Raw genomic sequence first — 26,615 nt, 5'->3', positions numbered from 1 at the left:
AGAAAGGTTCACTTGGGGGGGGGGGGAGAGAGATAGGATGGTCAGCGGGGTTTCGGCTGGGAGGGGGGAGAAGCGGTCTGCCTTGGTGCTCCAAGGCCTGGCGCCATTACCTTTTTCGATAATGGCGCCGATGCTGCTTTCGCTGGGAGGGTAGGAGCGCGATAGGGACCGGGCCAGCTGTGCACCCCCCCCTAAGGCGGCACCCGGGATGGACCTCCCCCTCGCCCCCCTTGGTACGCTACTGCCCTGGGGAAACAGCCTGCAACAAGATCGCGCGATGCCAGAGATTTTTGCCTGCTTCGGCTGTTTCCTCCGCCGCGGTCCCGCCCCTCCTCTGACATCAGAGGAGGGGCAGGACCGTGGCGGAGGAAACAGTCGAAGCAGGCAAAGATCTCTGGCATCGCGATCTTGCTGCAGGCTGTTTCCAGACGCGACACCCGGCGCAGGGGGGGGGGTAACTGGACCGGACCGGGAGCACCCCCTCAGGGCTTGGTACCCGGGGCGGACCTCCCCCCCCGCCCCCCCCCCCCTTGGTACGCCACTGTACCGCACTGGTTACAAAATCATGAAATTCACTATATACATATATGCCATGTTGCATAAATAAGCCACAAGAGTCTTCACAATGATTTCATTGGATTTTCTATAGTACAGTACAGAATAAAGAACTATGACCAATTCCAGTGAAATATTTAATAAAAATTTCATTTCTAAAAAATGACCTTTTCAGGGAGTTGCCACACCTCCCCAATGAATGCTTTGTTATTTAGCATAATTTTAACAAGAGCTATTGAGGGCAATTTCCAAAACTGTGGAGACAGGTCGAAAGTCTGAAGGACCAAAGGAACTCTAATATCCTGATCCTATCATTCCCAACTGGTGGAACTGGAGGTGGTGGGGAGGAAGGGAGGGAGGATTAAAGGAGATATGCTGAATGGGTGGATACAGAGAAAAGAGGAATGGAGGCACATAGATGTGGAGGAAAAGATAGTGGTACATGGGCAGATGGAAGGGAAAGGAGATATTAAACATGGATTGAGGGAGTGGAAGAGGAGGGAAGAGATGGTGCACATAGATGGAGGGAAATGGGAGAGAAGAGGGGAAGAAATGGTACACATGGATGGAGGGATGAAATGGTGTACATGGATGGAGGGAAGTGGAATAGGAGGGAAGAAATGGTACACATGGATGGAAGGAAGAGGAAGAGAAGGGAAGAAATGTACACATGGATGGAGGGAAGTGGAAGAGGAGGACAGAGTGGTGCACATGGATGAAGGGGAATGGGAGAGAATAGATGGAGCATATGGGTGGAGAGGTGGGGAAGAGGACGGGAAGAGATGGTTTCACATGGACGAAGTGGAGGGGAAGAGAAGAGAGGGATGAGCTGTACACATGGATGGAGGAGGGGAAGGGATGGAAAGGTAAAGAGATTTGTGATGGAGGCAGAAAATTGGAATAAAACTGAATATGAAAATCAGTGCCAAAGATGGATGCAGTGCAAAAAGTGAAGAAGGAGAGGAAAGAAACAGCAAACGCATAAGGAGACCTTGAAAAGAGCGTAGAGGGATCAGAAAAGAAAATTGCTAGATAACAAAGGTAGGAAAATTGTTTTTATTTTCAATATAGTAATTGAAATGACAATTTTGAACATTTACATCTGTTTTTAAACAAGTATTTTGGACTGTTTAGGAATAAATGCATTTCTTTCTCTTGTGTACTGTGTGCAGAGACTGGCATATTAGGGTTTCATTTGAGTACAATAGTACTTTTACCCCTCCTTATATGAACATGTAGCGTGGGTTTTAGTGCTGGCAGTGGTAGCAACTGCTCTGATGCTCATAGAAACTTTGGCTGGTGTCGTAGCCCCAAGTAGGAAGATATTTGTCGGCTCTCCTTCAGCTTTTTTGGATACGAAATGGCCCCAATTTAAAAATTAGTGAAGGCCACTGCTATAAAGGGTGCGCTGGGATGAGCACCCTTTATAGAATAGCGCCTAGCAGGGATTGCGAGGACTTACACCAAGACTGAAACCTGGTGTAAATCATAGTGCATAAATTGGGTGTGGATTCCCGGAATTTTATAACACTGCCCACGTCTTATAAGAACACCTCTGACCTACCATGCCCCTCCCATGGCCATACCCATTTGGGGTTATACACTATTGGATTTGGGCGTCTGGCTTATAGAATAAAGCGTGGCTAGGTGTGTATACAACCCATAATTGATACCAATTAATGTCAGTCATTGATAGTGTCCAATTATTGGTGTTAATTGGCTCATTAATCAATTAGGTTGCATGTACATTTCTAGATCGCTCCCAAATTTGGGCATGGATACTTCTTGCCCAATCTGGATGAGTGCCAAAATTTGTGTACTGTTTTAAAACTCAAGCTGATTTTCAAAAGGAAGGTGCATTTCTACTTTCATTTTATTTTTGCTTCATTTTGGGTTCTTTAGGCATAATTTCCAAAAATCAAGAATACATTGTTGAAGCTTTGTCTGCTTGTTTGTCTTCATGTTCATCTGTACACAGTGCTTGTTTAGCCATGCATGCACAAGCAAATATATCTTATATGAATCCGAGCAGGAGTTACAGAGATAAAGGGCAGCCCAAGGCCTCCTCCCTCCCCACCCAGAAAACGGCCTTGAGCATCAAGTCCAAGAGGGAAGCATCTCAAAGGGGCTCAAAAAGAGCTTTGACAAGGCTAGACAGCACCAGGTTAAGGTCCCAGGTAAGGCAAGCCTGCTTAACCAGCGGTCTAACACAAAAAGCCCCCTTCAGAAAATCAGTGCCATCAGGATGAGACATCCACAAGAACCGATGATCCCAGGAACTAAAAACAAGAGAGAGAGACCGGTCACCTGTACTCAAAGACAAGTCACAGAGAAGCCTTTATCCAGAACTACTGGGACCTGCAGAGAAGCCACAGTAAGGCCTTTATCCAAACCAGTATGAAGAAAGGCAAGAATCAGCGAGATCGTAGCTGAATTCGGATCCACCTGGTTTTGGGTGCACCAATGTTGGAAGGCCTTCTACGTCTTATCTTAAACTGACATCGAGAACGACTTCTTAGACTTGAGAAGAATATCAACAACCAGAGCAGAAAATCCTTATGCTCTGGGTCCTTCAGATCAGGATCATATAGTGCAACAGCTGCAACAGGCTGAGGCAAGGATATGCCCAAAGGCTCCACACCACTAAGAGACACCGCAAAGGCAGATGGAAACTGCACAGGGGAATAACACTTGATGTTTTGTTTTACAAATTCAGAAAAGGTGTCTGGTTCCTGGGGCATAAAGTCACCCTTAGATAACTTAAAGATGCATTTCTTAGGCTGCGGTTGGGGGGGGGGGGGAGCAGAACACACACAACTGCAGTTTTGCGTGTAAAAGGGAAAAACTGTAGAGGGCGCTAAACTAAACAGTGAAGGCAGAATGAAAAATCCGTAGCGGATTCCTTCTGAAGCATGCAGTTATGTCTAGAATGACTCGCCTATTGCACTGGAAAAGCCTGCACGGTCAATTACCACACCAGTTATGCCAATTTTAAAAAGTTAGGCGTGGATCCTAAACTTAGGTGTCACCAGTTGGCCACAATTAGGGCACCTGATGTAGGTGTCCTATATAGAATCAGGGTCTTAATATATATAAAAAAGCATATACATACATAGAATACATATAAGAACCTATTTTATGAAAGAATATATAAGTACCTTTGTTGTCCTTATAAAACAGGCACATTTTTGGATATTTTATCATATAGATAACCAGTGCGTACCTAGGGGGGGCGTGGGGGGCGGTCCGCCCCGGGTGCCAAGCCCTGAGGGGGTGCTCCCGGTCCTGTCTGGTCCGGTTCCCCCCCCCGCGCCGGGTGTCGCGTCTGGAAACAGCCTGCAGCAAGATCGCGATGCCAGCGATCTTTGCCTGCTTCGGCTGTTTCCTCCGCCACGGTCCCGCCCCTCCTCTGACATCAGAGGAGGGGCGGGACCGCGGCGGAGGTAACAGCCGAAGCAAGCAAAGATCGCTGGTATCGCGCGATCTTGCTGCAGGATGTTTCCCCAGGGAAATGAAGCGGGGAGGCCGGGGGAATAAGCAGTGCTTCGTGGTGGTGGTGGTGGGGCTGAGTGGTCCTTCGAGGTAGTGGGGCGGGCAGGCAGACCTTGTGGAGGCGGGGAGACAGGCCTTCAGGGGGACAGGCCTTCAAGGGGGACAGGCAGGCCTTCGGGGGGGGGGTGACAGGCCGTCGGGGGGGGGCAGGCCTTCAAGGGGGGGACAGGCAGGCAGGCCTTCAAGGGGGGGACAGGCCTTCGAGGGGGGTGTAGGTCTTCGGGGGGGGGGTGCAGGCCTTCAGGGGGGGCAGGCCTTCGGGGGGCAGGCCTTCGAGGGGGGTGTAGGCCTTCGGGGGGGTGCAGGCCTTCAGGGGGGTGCAGGCCTTCAAGGGGGGGGAAGGCCTTCAGGGGGGCAGGCCTTCAAGGGGGGCAGGCCTTCGAGGTGGGTGTAGGCCTTTGGGGGGGTGCAGGCCTTTGGGGGGTGCAGGCCTTCAAGGAAGGAGAAAGGCCTTCAGGGGGGGCAGGCCTTCAAGGGGAACAGGCAGGCAGGCCTTCAAGGGGGGGCAGGCCTTCAGGGGGCAGGCCTTCAAGGGGGGTGTAGGCCTTTGGGGGGTGCAGGCCTTCGGGGGGGTACAGGCCTTCAAGGGGGGAAAGGCCTTCAGGGGGGGACAGGCAGGCAGGCCTTCAAGGGGGGGACAGGCCTTCGAGGGGGGTGTAGGTCTTCGGGGGGGGGTGCAGGCCTTCAGGGGGGGCAGGCCTTCGGGGGGCAGGCCTTCGAGGGGGGTGTAGGCCTTCGGGGGGGGGCAGGCCTTCAGGGGGGTGCAGGCCTTCAAGGGGGGGGAAGGCCTTCAGGGGGGCAGGCCTTCAAGGGGGGCAGGCCTTCGAGGTGGGTGTAGGCCTTTGGGGGGGTGCAGGCCTTTGGGGGGTGCAGGCCTTCAAGGAAGGAGAAAGGCCTTCAGGGGGGGCAGGCCTTCAAGGGGAACAGGCAGGCAGGCCTTCAAGGGGGGGCAGGCCTTCAGGGGGCAGGCCTTCAAGGGGGGTGTAGGCCTTTGGGGGGTGCAGGCCTTCGGGGGGGTACAGGCCTTCAAGGGGGGAAAGGCCTTCAGGGGGGCAGGCCTTCATGGGGAACAGGCAGGCAGGCCTTCAAGGGGGGCAGGCCTTCGAGGGGGGTGTAAGCCGTTGGGGGGGGTGCAGGCCTTCGGGGGGGTGCAGGCCTTCAAGGGGGGGGGGAAGGCCTTCGGGGGGGGTGCAGGCCTTCAAGGGGAGCAGGCAGGCAGGCCTTCAAGGGGGGACAGGCCTTCAGGGGTGGGATGCAGTCCTTTAAGGGGGGGACAGGCCTTCAGGGGGATACAGGCCTTCGAGGGGGTGCAGGCCTTCAAGGGGGGGGACAGGCCTTCGGGGGGGTGCAGGCCTTCAAGGGGAGCAGGCAGGCAGGCCTTCAAGGGGGGACAGGCCTTCAGGGGTGGGATGCAGTCCTTTAAGGGGGGGACAGGCCTTCAGGGGAGGGGGTGCCCTGGTGTAGAAGTACACGGAGGGAAGGGGGAAGGGTTCAAAGAGACATGCATATGCCGGACTTTGGGTGGGAAGAAATAATGGGTCTGAAAATAGAGGAGAGAGAGAGAGGTGATGGACATGGGTTTTAGGGAGGGAAGGAACAGAAAGGGAGAGAAGTTGAACACAAGGGATGGTGTGGAAGGGGGGGGGGATAGAGATACTGGTTAGGAGGGTAATTGGGAAAAGAAAGGGAGAGATGGTGGACCCTGGGGTGGTGGGGAAGGAGGGAGAGCTGCTGGATGAAAGGGTACTTAAGAAAAGGTGGATCTGTGGAGGGAGACAAAAAAAGGAAAGATGCCAGACATCCGGGGGAGGGAAGGGGAACAGAAGGGAAGGACAAAGATGGCAGATGGATGGTTAGCACGGAGAAAGAAGAAAGAAGGAGACCCTGGCAAGCAAGTTATCAGAAGACAACCAGAGCCTTGGACCAACAAGATTTGAAAAATAACCAGACAACAAAAAGGTAGAAAAACTAATTTTATTTTCTGTTTTGTGATTACAATATGTCAGATTTGAAATGTGTACCCTGCCAGAGCTAGTGTTAGACCGCAAACGTGAGCTAGGATTTAACAGAGAGAGGAAAAGTCCTTTTTGTTTCTTTATTTTATTTACACCACAGCGCCAGTGTGGTTAGGAGAAGCCAAAGGGGGTGAAAAAGCTATAAAATAAACCCACCAGGATGTTTGAAAAAAACACCCAATTGGGCAGGAAAATCGAATCGATAAACCAATTCAATAGGCTGAATCGAATTGAAATTTTTTTTCCTGAATCTGGCAGCACTAGTTTGCGCTACTGTCTTAGACTTTAGGACCTGGGATTGGGGAGAGATGGCATCCTCGGTACTTTATAATGCAAGTGAAATGAGGATTTGGTCAGATTTTTGAAGGGTCTGCACTCTGCAGAAGAAAAATATTGTATAGGCCGGGGACATGAGACAGCAGGAAATGGGAACTTTTCTTCCTTCTATTTTTGTGAATGGCAAGGCTGAGGATGTCAGAGAGTTCAGTTAAAATATGTGCTTTATAAGAAAATATAATAATGTGTTTTATAAAGTTTATAACATTGCTGGCCTACCTGGTGAGGTGTTCCTAGTGGTGGTGGTGGCAGCGTGTCAATGTGTTGAGAGAAAGAGGTTATCTGGGAAATTCTGCTGAGCAAACTCCGGGCCCATTTCCACCCCCCCAGTTAGTCCACTCCACTCAACTGGTTCACACACTGAGTGGGTCTTTGGGTGTTGTTCCTAGGTAGTTGTTTTGGGGTCTCTTCCAGTGGTTTGTCAGTATCTCCTTCTGTTCCAAGGAAGGAAACTTTGTTAACCTTAGCACTGACCTACAGAATATGTTTGTAACAGCGCTGCTTGTGTGGCATTAGGCTATGTAGTGATCGAAAGAAAAAACCAGACCTTTGCACATTTTTGCACTATATGGTGGGTGTATGAGGAGATTCACATTTCCTGCACAGCTAAGTCTGTGTGAAGTTCCCTTGTGCTGTATTTGACATCTAGCAAAGTCTCTGTTTGGAAGGAAAGATCTCAGCTTAAAAATGAAGTGGCCAGAAGTTATGGTAAAAGCAGATAGCGTAGCTGGTTTTAAGGAAGGTTTGGACAAATTCCTGGAGGAAAAGTCCATAGTTTGTTATTAAGACATGGGGGAAACATCTGCTTGCCCTGGATCGGTAGCATGGAATGTTGCTACTCTTTGGGTTTTGACTAGGTACTAGTGACCTGGATTGGCTTTCATGAGAATGGGTTACTGGGCATGATGGACCATTGGTCTGACCCAGTTAGGCTATTCTTATGTTATGTTCTCATCTGTAGGGGCCTTTGTTTTCACTTCTTATTTTAATGTATTTTTTTTCTGAGAACTTATCAGTGTTTTTTATAATGGGAACAAAAATGGAAGAGAATTAATGTGTGTGGAATGGGGGAGGGGGGTAACTAATTTCTTCAGCTAAATAATTCAATCCACCTCAACCAGACATAGGAGAACTCACGCACCATTCACACACCCTTCAACCAAAAACGTCAAAAGAAAAAAACTGTTCGACAACCTCCTAGCCATTCGAGCTGCAACACTCGACCCCCAACTCTACAACCTATTGACCTCGACCACAAACTACAAAACCTTCAAAAAAGAAATAAAAACCCTTCTATTCAAAAAACACATAAAACCGAACTAACACAATCAGAACTGTCCCAAGCATCACCTGCAACTACTCCATATGTACTTCTGATGTCATGACAATTCAGACATACCGTAATTTATGTTATGTTATGGTATGTTTGGAATAATGGTTACATATATGAGGTTCAATAAAATAAAATTTTCACTGCCTGTTTCTATTATGACCATTTATTCAGTTTCATGGTTATTACAAAAAATATTTTTTTACATGGGGGGGGGGGTCAAAAAATTATGGGCCCCGTGTGCCACATACCCTAGGTACGCCACTGTAGATACCCTGTTATGAAATTATCCCCTTGATACTTTTTAGAAAGGTTTTTCTAGTTGTTGTAACACCTAGTTTTACTGTAGAAAGTATATTCAGCAAAACTTGCTGTCTTATACATATATTGATTCCAAATATACTTTATGTGTGTTTATAGTTAGCATTCCCAGGAGGGGTAGGGGGTAAAAATGGGCAGAGTTTGGGGTTTACATGTGCACTTTGTAAAATGTACATCAGGCTGACATACTCCTGTTGCTGCTGGTTGTAAAAGCAGTTAGAGTCAATAGGTTCTTAAAGGGGGACAAACCCGCTTAGTAAAGCATAGATATTTGGATTAACTATCAAGTTAAGTCTGAGTTTACTACTTCTTGGAGTTGGCTGGGGGGGGGGGGTTCTTTAATCAGGACTCCTGCTTTCTTATAGCACCTGGGTGATTGATAAATAAATTTATATCACTACTTAAGTTATTTATATAATTAATTGTTTTGAGCACGCGAGAGGTGTCCAGTGATGGTGTGCTGGCATGGGTTGGCTAATCTGTGTCTTACATGTTAAGCGCTGGAGATTCTTTTCCCTTCGCTGACCTTACACACGGAGGACACCCCATTTCACATATTTAATTTATTAATCTATTTATTTATATATTGGTGCCCAGGTGCTTTACTAAGCGGGTTTGTCCCCCTTTAAGAACCTAGTGACTCTAACTGCTTTTTGGAGTTTCTTTCTAAGTATCTATAGCAGTAATTTTCTGGGGACTTTTTGCTTTGGTTGTAAATGCAAGCAATGATTTGTATTTTCCCTTTCTATAAGCAATGCTTTTTAAACTTATATTGACCACATCCACCTAAAATCACCTCCTATAGCAGAAAGCATTTGATATGGAGATGATTTTGAGCTATATAGGTAGAAGCCTTTATCCTAATGTTTTAACTTGAGACTACATCAGGATATTATAGAACATTTATTTGTGTCCCTTTGAGATGCTCGTGAAGTCTATCAAGCAAATGACTGCAATCTCACAAGGTTGCTTCTGACTCATTGTGCAGTAATTTGTTCACACATGGATAGCCCAAGGAACAAAGGATCCAGGTTTATCTTTTGGAATCTAAAACAAAAGAAGAAGACATGTTTAAATTTCTGTGCATCCGTATGTATGATTGTTTTTTCTGAAGGTAATGTGCTGAATGTACAGATATTATGGACACTGTTGTCACAATCCATGTAGATCAGGCCATTGGTGAATATATAATTTTCTTCAAATGTTGGCCTGATTACTTAGCAAACTTTTTCTTAAAATACCTGGGGAAATTATGAATTTGGATGATTTGGTTCCTATCTAAATGCCCTTTGCAAAATTGGGCTTTGCATACTATTTTTTTTAAATCTGAAATGGAAAATGAACAAATTCATGTTGCAAGACATGCAAAAAGAATTGGCAATGGTTTGAAATCTTCCTCCCCCCCTCAAAAACCTACCATGCAGGTCAAGTGATCACCACAAGCCATTCGAATGCGTTCAGGAGTCAGCGGGCTGTCCACCGTGAATTCCTTAGTTTCTTCCCTTTCTTTCCGTGCAGCCCTTATCGCATCTTTTATAGCAAAATACACAGAAGCGCCCAGGAAGAAAGCTGGCTCACCAATACCCTAATGGGAAGACAAATATATATATATATTTTTTACAAACTCACTGGCTGATAGGTTTATGTTTTTATTTGGAAAATTCTGCACAGTAGGAATGATTTGTTTAAATGCATTGGGGATCAGAGAGAATCAGTTAGGATGCATTTTTTTAAAGCACAGAAACATTAATATCTAATTAGCCAAATATTCCCACAGAGCCTATTTTTATAATTTTATAACGTAATTGTACTTGAAGAGCTCTTAAATTTAGGAAAGTGATAAAAACTTACATCTTCACCTAAATTCCCTTGCCTAATTCCATAAGGGAAAAAGGAAATATATAAGTGACGTTTAGGACACTAGATCCTCTGTTTAGGTAAAGTTATGATGAACACAATGGGGCTCATAATCGGAAGTAAAAACGTTAAAAAAAACCACCCAAGTTCTAAAAGACAGCTCATCCAAGTGCCGATAATTGAAACGGCTTTTTGGACGTATCCAGTGACTTTTCATATCTCAGAATCCCGCTTGTGCACCCTGAGCTCAAAGGAGCAATTTTGGAGGAGTGGTGAGGGCGGGAGGTGGGCCAACCTAGACTTAGTCATCCTGCAGTGATAGTCAAAGGTTTGACGAGACTTCCTGGACAGAACTTATACGTTGTGACTTAGGCAATCTAAAAACAGGTGTAAGTGCCCAAAAGGTATCTAAAGTGACCAGATAACCACTTCAGAGACCAGGTAAAGACCCCACACACTACCCCCATGTTCACTGACCCCGTTGCACCCCCACAAAGATCAGAATAAAAACGTACATACCTGCCTCTGGAACATCAGCACCTGACATAAGAAGCACAGATAGAAAGCCTAATAGAGCTGCACAGACTGGCTTAAATAGACTGGGGGGTTGCCTAGCGAACCGTAGAGAAGAGGACGCAGGCCCATAAGCCACTCTAACCACTACACTCATGGTGGAAACTGTGAGCCCACCAAAAAAATCCCAAACCCTACTGTACTGCCATATAGGTGCCACCTAAGAACATAAGAATAGCCTTACTGGATCAGACCAATGGTCCATCAAGCCCAGTAGCCCATTCTCATGGTGGCCAATCCAGCCATAAGGGCTATTAGACAGGTGAGTATAATGGGTTTGGGGGGCTCACAATGACCTGCAAGGGAGTTGTGGTGAGATGTTTATGTGGCACCCTTTTTGTTAAGTTCACAGCAGTGCCCTGTAAGGTGTCCCACTACTGTTGCCATGTCTGGGTGGCCAGTCCATCACTTTGCTTGCCCCTCCCACGTCCAAAAGATCTTGTTCTGGGTATTTGGGACTTGGACGAGAATGTGATTTATTTTTTAAAAAATATATTTTTAACGTATTTTTCGAGAATGGACTTGGACACTGATGACTTTGGGCCCAAAATGGACTTAGACGTTTCTTTTGATTATGCCCCTCAATGTTTCATAAGGATGACAAACTGTAACCTGTCTGACTGTATGTTATGTATATTAAGCATATTAAGCATGTTAACATGTAACCTGTTCAGAGCTCTTTGGGGAGAACGGGATAGAAAATGAATTAAATAAATAAATATTTGTTTTAATTTTCTTTATATTTATTTGATGGGATTTATCGACTACCTTTATGAAGAGGTTCATCCAAGGTGGAATAGAGCAGGCATACTTGATATAGAGGTCGTAAAATTCCTTTTGGTGTCAGCAGATATTTTTACATTGGGGCCAGAGGTATGGAGAAAGGAGAATTGAATTTGGTTACCATGGGACCAAGGTAATAAATTGACTTTGTCAACATACAAATGGGAAAGGCCTATATAATTAGTAGGGCAAAGCCCAGTCTTTGGTCTGGGAGGAAAGCTTTGTAGATTGTTTTAAACTCCATACTTTCTCCCAGCCCAATTCAGGGCGGGGACAGGTGGGGATAGGCAGGATTCTGTCAGGAATGGGTTGGGCTTGTAGGGGTGTGTCCTTATTTGCACCTGAAGATTAGGCCTCTATGACATCATCAAGCCTGAACCATCATTTAAGCCTGAACCATTATTTGCAAGAAATCATTCCAGCCTGAATCTGCAAGAAGAGAAAGAAGAAAACATCTTTGCTGTTTCTGCCTGATGCATTCTGGGTATGTACCAGAATTATATTCTAGTCAAGGACATCCAGCTATGCCTACATGATCTTCCCATGTGAATCTTGGGGGAGGCATACTCCTATGCTGTGCTTATCTATCGAAGGCGCCTCTGTTCGACAGCCTGTGCAAGACTTTATACAGAAAGGCTATTCATCTAAGTTCTGTTTCTGAATTGGTCCGAAGAGGTCATTTGACGAGATCCAAGTGAAAAGGTGCTAATTATAATTTAGTTTGTGCCAGGATGTGAGGGAACTCTCATCTTATCATAGGTTACTCTGCACTCTCTATAATAATTAAGACCTGAAAAGTTACCTCGTGTGTCTCTCTGTCTGAGAGAGTGAATCGGACTTTAAACAGATCTGGGTTCCATTGCAACAAGGAAACCTTTGCTGCCAATCTAAGTTACAGCTATTCCAGTGGCTGATGAACTCTTGTTCTGGTACCAAAATAATTCTTATTTTCAGTGCTGAGTAGAGGACTTCTTCCCTTTCACCTAATTTTGTGCCAAGGCCTAATTGGATGGTGAGAATACGGAATTCTATTATCTTATCAGCTGGGGTTAGATAAAGAATCCTATTGTGATATAGGATAAGGTTTGTAAAGCTAATCTTGGTGATAAGCGATATATTATTTGCTGCTAATCAGGAATTATTATTATAAGGAATTGTTTAGAGTGTAAGAATTAGTTACTTATTTATCTAGCAAGTGTGTTGTGATAATTATGTACTGAGTTTCATATATGTAATCGGATATTTTGTGAACAATATTTAGATATTGCTGCTGACTTGTGAATTATATTTTTATATTTTCATAATAAAAGTAGTTCTCATTAGCCTGGGTCTTGTGTCGTGTAAGTAGGCAAAGAAAGCTGAACCTGGATGAGATATTATGGTCTTCCCTAGAAACTAACAGGCACGTATTTGTTTATATAACTGATTAGTGGACCATAAATCTTTCTACAGGCTGGGTGGGATTTCTGTCCCCATGCAACTCTCTAATCCAAGACAGATTGACCCAATCCCATTGAATTTCCAGTAGCCACTGGTCCAAGGTGTTTCAGCAGGAGGAAGAGATCTGGTGGGGAAGGGGATGAGCAAGGGGAAAGACTTAGAGAAGGAGTAAGGAGATATAGGTGTCAAGACTTACTATTTAAGAACCTAGGAGAATCATTTAAAACTGCTATATTTGGCAAGGACACTAGGTTCAAGAATACTGTTTAAAGGTAACATAGAAACATGATTATAGATAAAGGCCAAATGGCATATCCAGTCTGCCCATCTGCAGTAACCATTATCTCTTCCTCCCTCTAAGTCAGGGGTGTCCAACCTTTTGCTTCCCTGGGCCGCATTGGCTGAAAAAAGTGTTTCTGTGGCCGTACAAATGCGCAAACGCTGCAGCACAACAGAGAAGGGAGCCAGCAAGATAGTAAACACCCGGGGGCAGCAGAAGAAAACACTGCATCGCCCTCGACCGGGGCCGCACAAAATACTTCACAGGGCTGCAGGTTGGACACCCCTGCTCTAAGTGATCCCACTGGCTATCCCCCACACTTTCTTGAATTTATATACAGTCTTTGTCTCTGCCACCTCTTCTGGGAGACTATTCCACGCAGTCTGCTTATTGAGCAACATTCAGTCAAAGGCCTTAATAAGTTGATTATCACAGTTATCACAAATTCTTCTCATTAGCAAATGTCTTAATCTATATATATAAAATTGGATGTATGTATGTATGTGCCGCGATCACGCAAAAACGGCTTGACCGATTTGAACGAAACTTGGTATGCAGATCCCTCACTACCCGAGATGATATGTTCTGGGGGTCTCGCGGCCCACCTGCACACGTGGGCGGAGCTACAAACAGATAATCGGTTTTCACTCATTCATGTCAATGGAAAAAATGTAAAGAGCTGCCAACGCAAAAACGGCTTGCCCGATTTGAACGAAACTTGGTATGCAGATCCCTCACTACCTGGGGTGATATGTTCTGGGGGTCTCACGGCCCACCTGCACACGTGGGCGGAGCTACAAACAGAAAATCAGATTTCACCCATTCATGTCAATGGAAAAAATGTAAAGAGCTGCCAACGCAAAAACGGCTTGCCCGATTTGAACGAAACTTGGTATGCAGATCCCTCATTACCCGGGATGATATGTTCTGGGGGTCTCGCGGCCCAACTGTACACGTGGGCGGAGCTACAAACATAACTTCAGATTTCACCCATTCAAGTCAATGGGAAAAATGTAAAAAGCTGTGGGACCGATTTGAACTAAACTTGGTATGCTGATCCCTCACGACCTGGGGTGATATGTTCTGGGGTTCTCACGGCCCACCTGCACACGTGGGCGGAGCTACAAACAGAAAATCACATTTCACCCATTCATGTCAATGGAAAAAATGTAAAAAGCTGCCATTCTCACAGTAATTCAAAAACGTCTTGACCAATTTGAACGAAACTTGGTATGCAGATCCCTCACTACCTGGGGTGATATGTTCTGGGGGTCTCGCAGCCCACCTGCACATGTGGGCGGAGCTACAAACAGAAAATCAGATTTCACCCATTCATGTCAATGGAAAAAATGTAAAAAGCTGCCATTCTCACAGTAATTACAACTACCTGGGGTGATATGTCCTGGGGGTCTCGCGGCCCACCTGCACACGTGGGCGGAGCTACAAACAGAACATCAGATTTCACCCATTCATGTCAATGGAAAAAATGTAAAAAGCTGCCATTCTCACAGTAATTCAAAAATGGCTTGACCGATTTGAACGAAACTTGGTATGCAGATCCCTCACTAACTGGGGTGATATGTTCTGGGGGTCTCTTCACCCAAGAATTTATATGTTCTTGCTCCTGGAGGTGAAACTAAAAATGTTGTTTATAATCAAGTTTTGTGTTAGTTGTATTGTATTCATTTTGTCAAATATTTCACATTATAATTTGAATATTGTACTTTTTATAAAGCTGCATAATTTCATTCACCACTATAAAGTATCTTTATTTGAATCCATTTACAGTGTTATTGCTATAATTAAATACCCGTGCAACGCCGGGCCATCAGCTAGTGCTTCATATAGTATAAGTTGTATAAACTGTTTAACATTTCAGTCAGCCTTGTTCTTAGCAGTCTTTTTTAATTTACTGAGGGGTGTTTGTGTGAGGGTTGTGTGTATGAGGAGGGAGATCCTAACCGCTAACACTTTTATTCCCCCAAATAGAGCTACCAATCATTATGGGCTAGATGGAGCCTGCCTGAGGGAGATTCCAGCAAATAAGATTGTTAAGCTCTTCTGAGCTGGGACTATCTATCGCTTGTTAAATATACAGCACTGTGCATGCCTTTCAGCGCTATAGAAATCAAGTTTCAAGTTTATTAAAATTTTGATATAAACGCAGTATCAAATATTTCAATGCGTATAACAATAAAAGTTTTTTTGGGGGGGGACAAAATAAAACAAATCACACAGGTAAACATACAATCAATGTACACAATTAATTAGTGACACATAGGGAAAGAGGGGTGAACTACAATTGTGAAAGAAAGTAGAAGAACATTTAAGGAAAAACATCAGGAAGGTAATTAAAAATGTTTTACAAATAAAGCTAGGTCTAAAAGTGAAAGGGAGAAGTTGTGCCTATATATAGATCTAGTTAGATTTAAGTATTTGAGCCTGAGATTGTTGATAAAAAAGTTATCCTGTCTATGACTCAAATGCATCTTTGTATAGGTGGCTTTTTAATGTGCTTTTAAATTTTTCTAAAGAAGTTTCACCACGCAGATAAACTGGTAACTTTTTCCAAAGCTGGGGTGCTATGATTGAAAAAATGGTAGCTCTTCTGGTGCCTATTATTTTCAGAGACAGGATGGTCAGCAAATGCTGATCTGTTGATCTTAGAGATCTGAGTGGAGAATATGGTATCAAATAACAATGTAAAAATATTGGTGTGTTGGTTTGTTGAATTTTGAAGGTTAACAGTGCAATTTTATAGATTATTCTGTGTGAAATTGGTAGCCAATGTGCTTTTTGTAAAAGAGGAGTGACATGATCGTATTTTTTGGAGTTAGTAATAATTTTTATTGCTGTATTTTGTATAATTTGTAACCTTCTTATTTCTTTCTGAGTTATGCCATGGTATAATGTATAAATCCAATATCAAATTCCAAGCTTCCAACCTTTAGAATATTCTTTCTATGTTACTCCTTTAAATCCTTAACTGATGTTGCTACTTCTGTTTTAGCCATAGACCTCAGAAACACCCCTCCTCCGTCCCATAAAGGGGAGATTCATGTGTAACCTCCTCATCGGTCAAGGCTTAAATTTTCAATGGCTGATGCTCAATAATTTTATATTTATTTTGAACACTTTTTATACTTTAAAACGACTAATGAAGTTTATATACTTATCTTCAAAAGTGTTGCTGTACTTAGGCTGGTGGACCCGACATGTTTCGCTGCCCCCTCGTCAGGGATCCACTCTTGCTGTTAACCACCATCCTGCATAGACTCAAAGGGGCAATTTTGGAGGAGTGGTGAGGGCGGGAGGTGGGCCAACCTAGACTTAGTCATCCTGCAGTGATAGTCAAAGGTTTGATGAGACTTCCTGGACAGAACTTATATGTTGTGACTTAGGCAATCTAAAAACAGGTGTAAGTGCCCAAAAGGTATCCAAAGTGACCAGATAACCACTTCAGAGACCAGGTAAAGACTCCACACATTCCCCCATGTTCCCAGCCTGGGAGTCATGGTCCGGGAACTTCCCTTCTCACGGACCGGACGGGCGAGAAGGCTGGAAACATGCTGGGCCACGGGGACTACCCAGAGCCTTGGGACCGGGCCGTGAGAAGGGAAGTTCCTGGACCATGACTCCAAGGCCAGGAACACCCCTATCATGGCTTGCACCCGTGGCAGACTGCCCCCCCCTTAATACACCACTGCAAGAGACCACGAGTAGATGATAAGATTTTATAATCTAGATGAGTAAGTATGCCCCTCACCAATTTTCCGCCCATACTTTACCCCTGTGATCACCCACCTGCAAAGAACAAACCATTGCATCTTGGTGTGTATTTACAAACTAATGTGAAGATGGTCATTTTCTTGAGTTATGTGTCCAGCATTTACCTGTGTTCATGCTGACGAAAACTAGGTGGCTCTTATACAATTAAATTTACAAGGAGCTGCCTAAGTCAGCATGTATGAAAGGAAAGGCTGGTTTTCTAGTCATTTATATGTGTAGGTGAACACATATGTTCACAAATAACAAACTAGTTACATACCATGCTGCCATATCTTTCATAGTGCATGATTTGCAGGCGAGTGTTCATGTTGGTGGAGTTTGGCATCTTCCAAATCTAGGTGTGAACATTTGCAACACCTCTATAGCTTCTGCGAGTGTTTAAGCCTAAAAACCTATGTGCACAGATATTTGGGAAAGAAGGCACCTTCCTTTATAGCACAGGTGTCAAACTCAAGGCCCATGAGCCGAATCCGGCCTGCCTAGCCATTTTATGTGACCTGTGGTCCGATGCCACCGGTTTTATCTTGTGGCCGGCTCCCTCCTCCTCATAGCCGCATTGTGCACGAAGCCGCGTGTAGCGGCTTCTCAGTGTCCCTCACCTCATCCAAAAGCATTCCCTCTGATGTTGTGACGTCAGAGAGAAGGCTTCCAGTTCAGGCACAGGACGCGCGAGGAGCCACTGCATGCAGGAGGAGGGAGCCAGCCACAAGATAACACCGGGGGCATCAGACTGCAGGCCACATAAAACGGTCAGGTGGGAGCCAGCCAGAAAGTAAGACATCCACCAGAGGGAGGCACAGCATGGAGGGAGGGAGCAACAAAGGTAGGGGGGAATGATTTTATTTTCAATTTAGTGTTTGAATTGTGTCAATTTTGAGCATTTTAATCTATTGTCTATATTTTGCACTGCTCAGGTAGAAATACATTTGTTTCTTTTTCTCTGGGGGTTGTACTGCATGCAGAGTCTTGAATCTTAGGGTTTCATTTGCATATATTAGTACTTTTAGTTTGTGGTCCCGTATTTGCTTAGGAGTTATCTGTGTTCTAGTATGCTTTGTGTAATTTAATTTTGTGGTTAACCATTATGTGTTAATAAGATTATATTGTGTGTGTGTGTATATATGAAAAATGAATGGGAAAAATAGTGTTATAATTAGTATTATTATGGGGCGGGGTCTGGCCCACGACTTAGGGCTCCTTTTACAAAGCCGCGTTAGGGCCTTAATGCGCGGAATAGCGCGCACTATCCACTACCACCTACTTTTGGGCAGGCGGTCGATTTTCGGCTAGCGCGCACTAATCCGGTGCGTGCGCTAAAACCGCTAGAGCACCTTGGTAAAAGGAGCCCTTAGCCTGTGTTTTGGATTTTGGCCCCTTAATGTGATTGAGTTTGATACCCCTGCTTTATAAAATAGGTTCCAAAAGGCGTCCCTTTATGGGACTGCCCTCCACAGGTCTACTTTCGTGTGATATATTCATAGACATTCCCAAGGTCAGAGAAAAGAAGGAGTGGGAGTGGTATTGGCACTTTTGGGTTTATTTGATAAAATATGTGTATGTGTCCACTATTTTTTTTTTGTTAGGTATTTATATACTGCCTATCAAGGTTATCTATGTAGTTTACAATCAGGTACTCAAGCATTGTCCCTATCTATCCTGGTAAGATCGCAATCTATCTAACGTACCAGGGGCAATGGATGACTGAGTGACTTGCCCAGGGCCACAAGGAACGGTATGGGGTTTGAACCCACAATGTCAGGGTGCTGAGGTTGTAGCTGTAATCACTAGGTCACTCATTCCTCATCATTCTTGTATACAGTTAGTCCTGTGTTGGAGCAGGTGTATATGCAGCTAAGCTCATTTTTGGGAAATAAAAGTATGATCACGTTTCCCCTTTGTTGATAAAGCTTCACTGGCTCCCAGTTCACTTTAGGATCCAGTTTAAATGCGCACGCATAAGCTCGCTCGATCTTTTGTTTTCAAGTTTGTAGAGATCTGGAATGAACTTCCTGACTCCATTAGGCTTTTAGGCCAGCTGCAATTATTTCGTAAATACCTGAAAACTTTGTTGTTCTCGCAGTTTTTAAATGGTTTAACTAAAGTCTCAACAAAACGATAATATTATAGTTAATTTTCTTATACTTTTCTTATGTACTTTAGTTTTTAATTAGTTCTTCCTTCTCCTATGTTTTCTGCTATGTACTCTAGTCTTAATTATTTGTGAACTGAGTCGAGCTCCACTGGGAGATAACCTGGTATATAAACCAAAGATTAGATTAGATTAGATATGTATGCAACTACTTTCTCTGGGGTAAATTTATGAAAACATATAGGCATGCAGACTGTACATCAATGGGTCTTTCCCTCTTATAAAACTAACCTCTTAGGCAGTAGATTTCTAAAGTATTTTCAGCATGATTTACATGCAAGAAATGGTTATTATACTACTGTGCAGATATATCTGCACATACAAGTATTTATTTATTGGGATTTATTAACTGCCTTTATGAAGTGATTTACCCAAAGTGGTATATAGCACATTTACAATCAAGTACTCTAAGTATTTCCTTATCTGTCCCTACAGGCTCACAACCTAACTATGGTACTATGGTATGGAGTGTTAAGTGAATTGCTCAGAGTCCCAAGGAACTTCCTGAGATCAAACCCATAACCTGAGGCAGCAGTTCTAACGACTAGGCCACGCCTTCATGCCAGGAAGAGTTTGTATTGTTTAATATGACCCATGAGTACAGGTTCCCATTAGTATGGTTTGAATGGAATAGAACAGAGTAGTGAGTTAAGAGTGTACTTTATAAAATACACATGTACCAACATATAGCAGATGTAGAAAACTGCACCTGCCTTGGAGTAGGTGCCGAGAAGTTCTTGAGGGCAGGAACAGAGGGAGGGTTGGCACATATGCATACTTTTTGAATAGCTGCCTATATCTTGATCACATTTTGATATTCCATTATTAAAACAGGAAGGACAATGTGACTGAATCTCTACTTGATTCTATGAATGGAGCATGGGTGTCTCACCTTGGAAGAGTAGATTGTATAGGGATTTTCAGATCCTGCAAGCAAGGAAACGCTGAATTCCTCAGGGATGTCGGAGACTCCTGGGATTTTATAGTGATTTGGTCCCCGAGTGTATAGGACTCCTTCTGGAGAATATTTTAATTCCTCAATTGTATATAATCCAAGACCTTGAATAAAGGCACCTTCAGTCTGAGAAAACATTTTAAGCATAATTCATACTTGCATTCATTAAAATATATTCTTTTTTTAAATAAATCTTTATTCATTTTTAAAACTTACAATAAGTGTAACATAAAATACAATCATTTTATACTTTAACATCACTTAATATATCATCAAATTTAAACTCTCATCAAATATTTCCCCTCCCTTATATCCAACAATTATTCATAAGCAAAAGAAACCATGAAATATTCCCACCCACCCCCATCCCACCCTGGACGTGTATGAACAAAAGGGAAAAATTAATATTTGTTCTATGCAGTACCGTATTTGCCGGCGTATAAGACGACTTTTTAGTACCTTAAAATCCTCCCCAAAGTCGGGGGTCGTCTTATACGCCGGGTACAGTTTACATGCCCTTACTTGCGGGGCTGGATGTACTCAGTCGCGCGGCTCTTCTTCTCCCTACCTTCTCTGCTTGCAGCACAGAGCCGAACGGAAGTCTTCCCGACGTCAGCGCTGACGTCGGAGGGGAGGGAGGGCTTAAACAAAGCTTAAACAAAGCCCTCCCTCCCTCCGACGTCAGCGCTGATGTCGGGAAGACTTCCGTTCGGCTCTGTGCTGCAGGCATGGCAGGTAAGGAGGAGAGTAGCCTCGCGGTACCAAGAGAGAGGGGCGGCCGCCCCGCCCCGGTTGCAGCACAGCCGGCCAGGTCCCCTTACTTTTGTGGCACTTCCCCGACCGACCGATAACAGCCCGGGTCCGACAATCCTCCCTGCCCTGTAGCCGCGAATTTAAATTACCTTCTTACAGCAGCTGTAAGAAGGTAATTTAGATTCGCGGTTAAGGGCAGGGAAGTTTGTCGGACCCGGGCTGTTGTTGGTCGGTCGGGGAAGTGCCACAAAAGTAAGGGGACCTGGCTGGCTGTGCTGCACCCGGGGCGGTAGAGAAGGAGGGGGGGGAGAAGGATGCTGAAATACCATGGTGAAGACAGGAGGGGGGGGGGGAAGGACTCTGAAAGCACTTGAAGACAGATGAGGGAGAAGAACGCTGAAAGCACATGGGGGAATACAAAGGGGTGGAGAAGGAAGAAGGGGTCGTCTTATACGGCGAGTATAACACAAAACTCTATTTTTTAACTAAAAGTTGGGGGGTCGTCTTATACGCCCAGTCGTCCTATACGCCGGCAAATACGGTAATTTCAATCTTTTACAATATCTTGTTAATGGCTCCCAAATAACCTGAAATTTCTTAAAATTTCCCTGCTGCGTGGCAATTATCCTCTAATAACAATAAGCTTCTACTCATTATGACAGGGGCTGCCATGCAACAGATTATGAATAATTGGAAAAATTGGGATAGGCTGAATCATTAAAATATATTCAAAATTAATAATTTAATTGTCATCTTTAGGAAACCAAAAGAAGCATGCTATAGATATTGGAGTGCTTCGGAATTTCTTTCAACAACATAATATGTGACCTTTTAACTAAGCTGCAGTAAGCACTAATTTGTGCTTGCGACAGGTTAAAAACCACTTACCACGGGGCACACTCAGGCATCTTGTAGTAGTTTTGGGATTGGTGCATGATTTCCACATGCTAAAATTTTTTATTATTATTTTTTAGCACTGAGGCATGTTTGGGGACAGAGAGTATGCATGTTAAGTGCTAATCAGCATAGCTACATTGTCATGCGCCAACTGATTAACAAAGTAGGCACTGGTAATTGCTTCTACACTAATGGCCATGTGCTAATGGGGAAATTAACACTTGACCCTTAATAGAGGAAATGGAAAATAAAGTCATGTTACAGCCATGCTAAAAATGGTCTTGTGCAGAAAAGCCCCATGCTATTGATAGCGCAAACCACTATTGATAGCACAAACTACTTGATGTACAGAGAAAATACAAAAAAACCAGGTTTGGAAAGAACCAGTCTAGTGGCTCAGTTGTTACATGTTGAAATGCAGAAGAACTAGGGTTGCCAGATTTTATGATCGTAAAATCCGGACACCCTAGACCTGCCCCCAGGCTCACCCATCTCTGCCCCAGTCCCGCTCTAGCTCCGCCTCCTGTTGCCTGCTTTGGTTGGGCAGCCCGACACAATTGAGAGGAGGCTTTTCAAAACCCAGACAAAGTGCCTGGTTTTGAAAAGCCATCCGGGGACATGTCTGGGGAAATCCGGATGTCTGGTAACCCCAAGAAGAACTGACTTTAATTCCTGGACCTGGCTACTGTTTCCTTGGCCTGCTGTGGGAGCAGGATTCACAGCCCTCGGGGTGACTGTCAAAAACATTGTGCAATATTGCCACCTAGTGGTTAGACTTAGGGAGAATTACAGCCAGGTTCTGGAGGGCGGCATGGTTTATGGACCTTGGCTAAGGAATGTCGCTGTGATGCTGGCCCAGGATAGAATAAGAATATGAACAAAGGGGAAAACTCTGGGAAGTTGCAAGTGAAGTCTCCTTGCATCATAGCCTATTAGAGGCCAGTTCCAATTCAGCTGGAAATTCAAAGAAGCAGGAAGCAGCTGGTAGACATAATAAGTATGTAAAAATAAAAATGATAACATGTGAAAATCCTATTGAAAAGCCTACCTGTCCAACATCTATGCCTGGATTTATGCTGTGGCCGACATCTATGACCACATCTACTCTGACATTCTGTAAACAAAACACACAATAGTTGCTAAAATGTAAAAACAGATACTTTCAGAGGATCTTTTAGAAATGCACAAAGCAGCATTAATGGCAACTGTAAAAGATAGAATTCTAATTGTTTGCAGCAGTACTTCATAGTCTGTGTTGTCCAGTAGAAAAATCTTAAATGACCTGTACATAGGAACTAATTTACCAGCTTTAAGCCCAGTGAGTTGGCACACATCTATTCTCTATTTCAATAGGTTCATTAGAACAAAGATGTGTGAAAAATAAGGTACATGTCACATTTTCTAATACAAATAAAATGGGCCAACATTCAAAGTTATACATTCACCAGAAGTCAGTAAATGTATAACTTCACTATCAGTCGATAAGATTGGGCTAAATATCTGTCTAATCGGTCACACTATTGGAGCAATTCTATAACTGGGCACCATGTGTTTAGATGCCCCAATGGCTTGACCTGCTCACCAATTCTACAATGACATCAGGAACCCAGATTCCATTATAGAATACTTGTGAAACCTGGTATTGACGCACCATATGTTTAGGTGTTTGCAGTTACAGCGGCCATAGATCTGGCATAACTGACAATACCTAAATGCAGTAAGGTTATACTTGTAATTCGGAATGCCACCATGCTACTGCTACTGCTATTAATCATTTCTATTGTGCTACTAGACATTTGCAGTGCTGTACATCAAAACACAGAAGAAACAGTCCCTGCTCAAAAGAGCTTACAATCTAGTCAAGACAGACAAACTGAACAAGAAGGTGTATCAATACACTGTGCTCAGGTGGTGGGATTACAAAGGGATGATAAGACAGATATTGGTGCTTAGCAGATGGATTGGAGTTTGGAATTGAAAGCAGCTTCAAAGAAGTGGGCTTTGAGTCTAGAGTTGAATTTCTGTCAGAGACGGACCCTGACGTATTGAGTCAGGCAGTTTGTTATGGTACAGCAAGGTAGAAGGGACAAAGTCTAGAGTTGGCTGTACAGGAGAAGGGTACAGATAAGAGAGACTTATCTGATGAGTGGAGTGCCCCTGGGGGGGGGGGGTAAGTGTGGAAAGAGAGAGAGATACTGAGGAGTGCATAGCGAATACACTTGTAGGTCAGTAAGAGGAGTTTGAACTTATGTGGAAACGGATAGGGAGCCAATGAAATGACTTGAGGAATGGGGTAATGTGGGCCACAGCAACATTGGCGTAATATGAGGCATGCAGCAGAGTTCTGAACAGACTCACAGGGCGAGAGATGGTTTAGCGGAAGGCCGGTGAGAAGCAGGTTGCAGTAGTCCAGGCAAGTGGTGATGAGGGTCTTGGCAGTGTGCTCAGAAAGGGTCTGAATTTAATGATATTGTAAAGAAAGAAACAACAGGTTTTGGCATAGTGTTCTTTAATGGCTCACATTGAGAAGTGTGGTGGTTATAGTGGAATGAAAGCTGGGGAGGACAGAAGCACATCCTGTTTTCCCCTGATGCAGTGGTAGTGACTACAAAACGGGAATCCTGTCGGGAGTAGGAATCAGCTGCTCCTGGGGTGAAATGAACAGTGAAAGATAAGTTTTTGCAATGTGGGAATATTGAGTGAATTTACTTTATATCCCCAGTAACCACAGTGTGTTTTGAAATATAGTGCTTGAGTGTATGAACAGTACTGAAGAGCCCATTTACCATTTCACTATTGATCTGTGGATTGTCTTAGTTAAAGTATTCATTGATAATCTCAGTAATTTAATGCCCACAGATCGATGGATTGCGCTAGCTGTTAGAATATAGTAGGTGGTTGTTAAGTAAGTGGATGATAAAAAGTTTGTGATTTTATATGCTTTAAATATTGCTGGTTGCTAGGGTGGAGTTTTTTTAATTGATGAATGAAGGTGAGCCAATCCGTTTTGTGTTCCCTGTTGGGGTTCAATGGTGTTTGGGCTCCTGATATCTGAGGCTTTCTCCACATTTGTATGATGTGTATGTGATGGTTGAATGGATTCTCATTTGAATTTAATTTAAGTGATGATGTTTGTATGATTTTAATTACCCCAACATTGACTGGATAAATGTTATATCAGGGAGTGCTAGGGAGGTAAAATTCCTGGATGTAATAAATGACTGCTTCTTGGAGCAATTGGTCCAGAAACTGACAAAAAGGGGTGCTATTTTAGATTTGGTCCTTAGTGGAATGCAGGGCATAGTACAGGAAGTAACTGTGTTGGGGCCACTGGAAAACAGTGATCATAATACGATCAAATATGAGCTGATTTCTGGAGTGACGTTACTAAAGAAATCTACTATAGCGGCATTTAATTTTTGTAAAGGTGACTACAATAAAATGAGGAAAATGGTTAAAAATTAAGCTAAAATGATCAGTGGTAAAGGCTAGGACTATAAATCAAGCGTGGATATTATTTAAAAATACCATCATGGACGCTCAGACCAGATGTATTCCACTTATTAACTAAGGTGGAAAGAAGAGAAAACAAGTGCCGGTATGATGAAAAGGTGACATGAAAGAGGCTATTAGAACCAAAAACTCTCCCATCCTTTAAAGATTGGAAAAAGGATCCAAATGAAGAAAATAAGAAGAGACGTAAGTTAGATGCAAAGCATTCATAAAGAAAGCTAAAAAAGAATATGAAGAGAAACTTGCCAAAGAGGCAAAAACTCATAATAACAATTTTTATAGGAACATCAGTAGCAGAAAACCTGTGAGGGAATCCGTGGGACCATTGGATGACCAAGGAACAAAAGGGGTGCTCAAGGAGGATAAGGCCATAGCAGAGAGAGTGAGTGAATTATTTGCTTCAGTTTTTATGGCAGATGTAAGAGATCTGCCTGAACCAGAAATGGTTTTCAAGGGTGATGATGCGAAGGAGCTGAAAGAAATCTCAGTGAACCTGGAAGATGACTAAGCCAAATTGACAATTTAAAGTGTGATAAATCACCTGGACCAGATGGTATACATCCTAGCATACTGAGAAAACTCAAACATGAAATTGCTGATCTGCTGTTAGGGATTTATAACCCATCACTAAAATCGTCTGTAGTACTTGAAGATTGGAGGGTGGCCAATGTTACGCTGATTTTTAAAATGGGTTTAGGGGAGATCTGGGAAATTGCAAACCAGTAAGCCTGACTTTAGCATCAGGCAAAATAGTGGAAACAATTATAAAGAATAAAATTGTGGAATACATAGACAAACATGATTTAATGGGACAGAGTCAGCATGGGTTCAGCTAAGGGAGGTCTTGATTTTGATTGACTTCTTTGAAAGTCTGAATAAACATGTGGACAAAGATGAGCTGATTGATGTAATATATCTAGATTTTCAGAAAGCATTAGACAAAGTTCCTTATGAGAGGCTCCTGAGAAAATTAAAGAGTCATGGGATAAGAGGCAATGTTCAGTTGTGGATTAAGAACTGGTTAACGGACAGAAAACAGAGGGTAGGGTTAAATAGCTATTTTTTCTCAATGGAGGAGGATAAATAGTGGAGTGCCGCAGGGACCTGTATTGGGACGTAATAGGGCAGAGTACGGTACTGGGGTTCAAGAAAGGACTGGACAATTTCCTGCTGGAAAAGGGGATTGAGGGGTATAGATGGAGGATTACTGCACAGGTCCTGGACCTGTTGGGCTGCTGCGTGAGCGAACTGCTGGGCACAATGGACCTCAGGTCTGACCCAGCGAAGGCATTGCTTATTTTCTTATGGGACAAGTGCTATTTAATGTATTTATGAATGATCTGGAAACTGGAACGACGGGTGAGGTGATTTAAATTTGCTCATGACACTAAACTGTTTTGAAAACACATGTGGACTGTGAAAAATTGCAGGCAGACCTAAGGAAATTGGAAGAGTGGGCATTCAAATGAAATTTAATGTGGCAGATGAAATTTAATGTGGACAAATACACAGTGATG

At 43.7% G+C, this 26,615-nt stretch overlaps 1 protein-coding gene across 2 annotated transcripts in view; it reads right to left on the bottom strand.

Moving 5' to 3' along the window:
• Positions 1-8,424: 8,424 nt before the first annotated feature.
• Positions 8,425-26,615, bottom strand: part of LOC117360764 (aldehyde oxidase 1-like) — a 166,287-nt gene continuing 148,096 nt past the window's right edge. For both annotated transcript variants that reach the window (XM_033945089.1, XM_033945090.1), the window contains 4 exons: positions 22,634-22,699; positions 19,873-20,061; positions 9,527-9,694; positions 8,425-9,156 (listed from right to left, as the gene is read on the bottom strand). In XM_033945089.1, coding sequence (XP_033800980.1) covers positions 9,106-9,156; positions 9,527-9,694; positions 19,873-20,061; positions 22,634-22,699 — 474 coding nt within the window. In that variant the 3' untranslated portion in view covers positions 8,425-9,105. The remainder of the gene's footprint in view (positions 9,157-9,526; positions 9,695-19,872; positions 20,062-22,633; positions 22,700-26,615) is intronic.

This window comes from Geotrypetes seraphini, chromosome 5 (genome assembly GCF_902459505.1).
Source record: "Geotrypetes seraphini chromosome 5, aGeoSer1.1, whole genome shotgun sequence".
NCBI lineage: Eukaryota > Metazoa > Chordata > Amphibia > Gymnophiona > Dermophiidae > Geotrypetes > Geotrypetes seraphini.
This window is presented reverse-complemented; position numbering and strand designations above follow the sequence as displayed.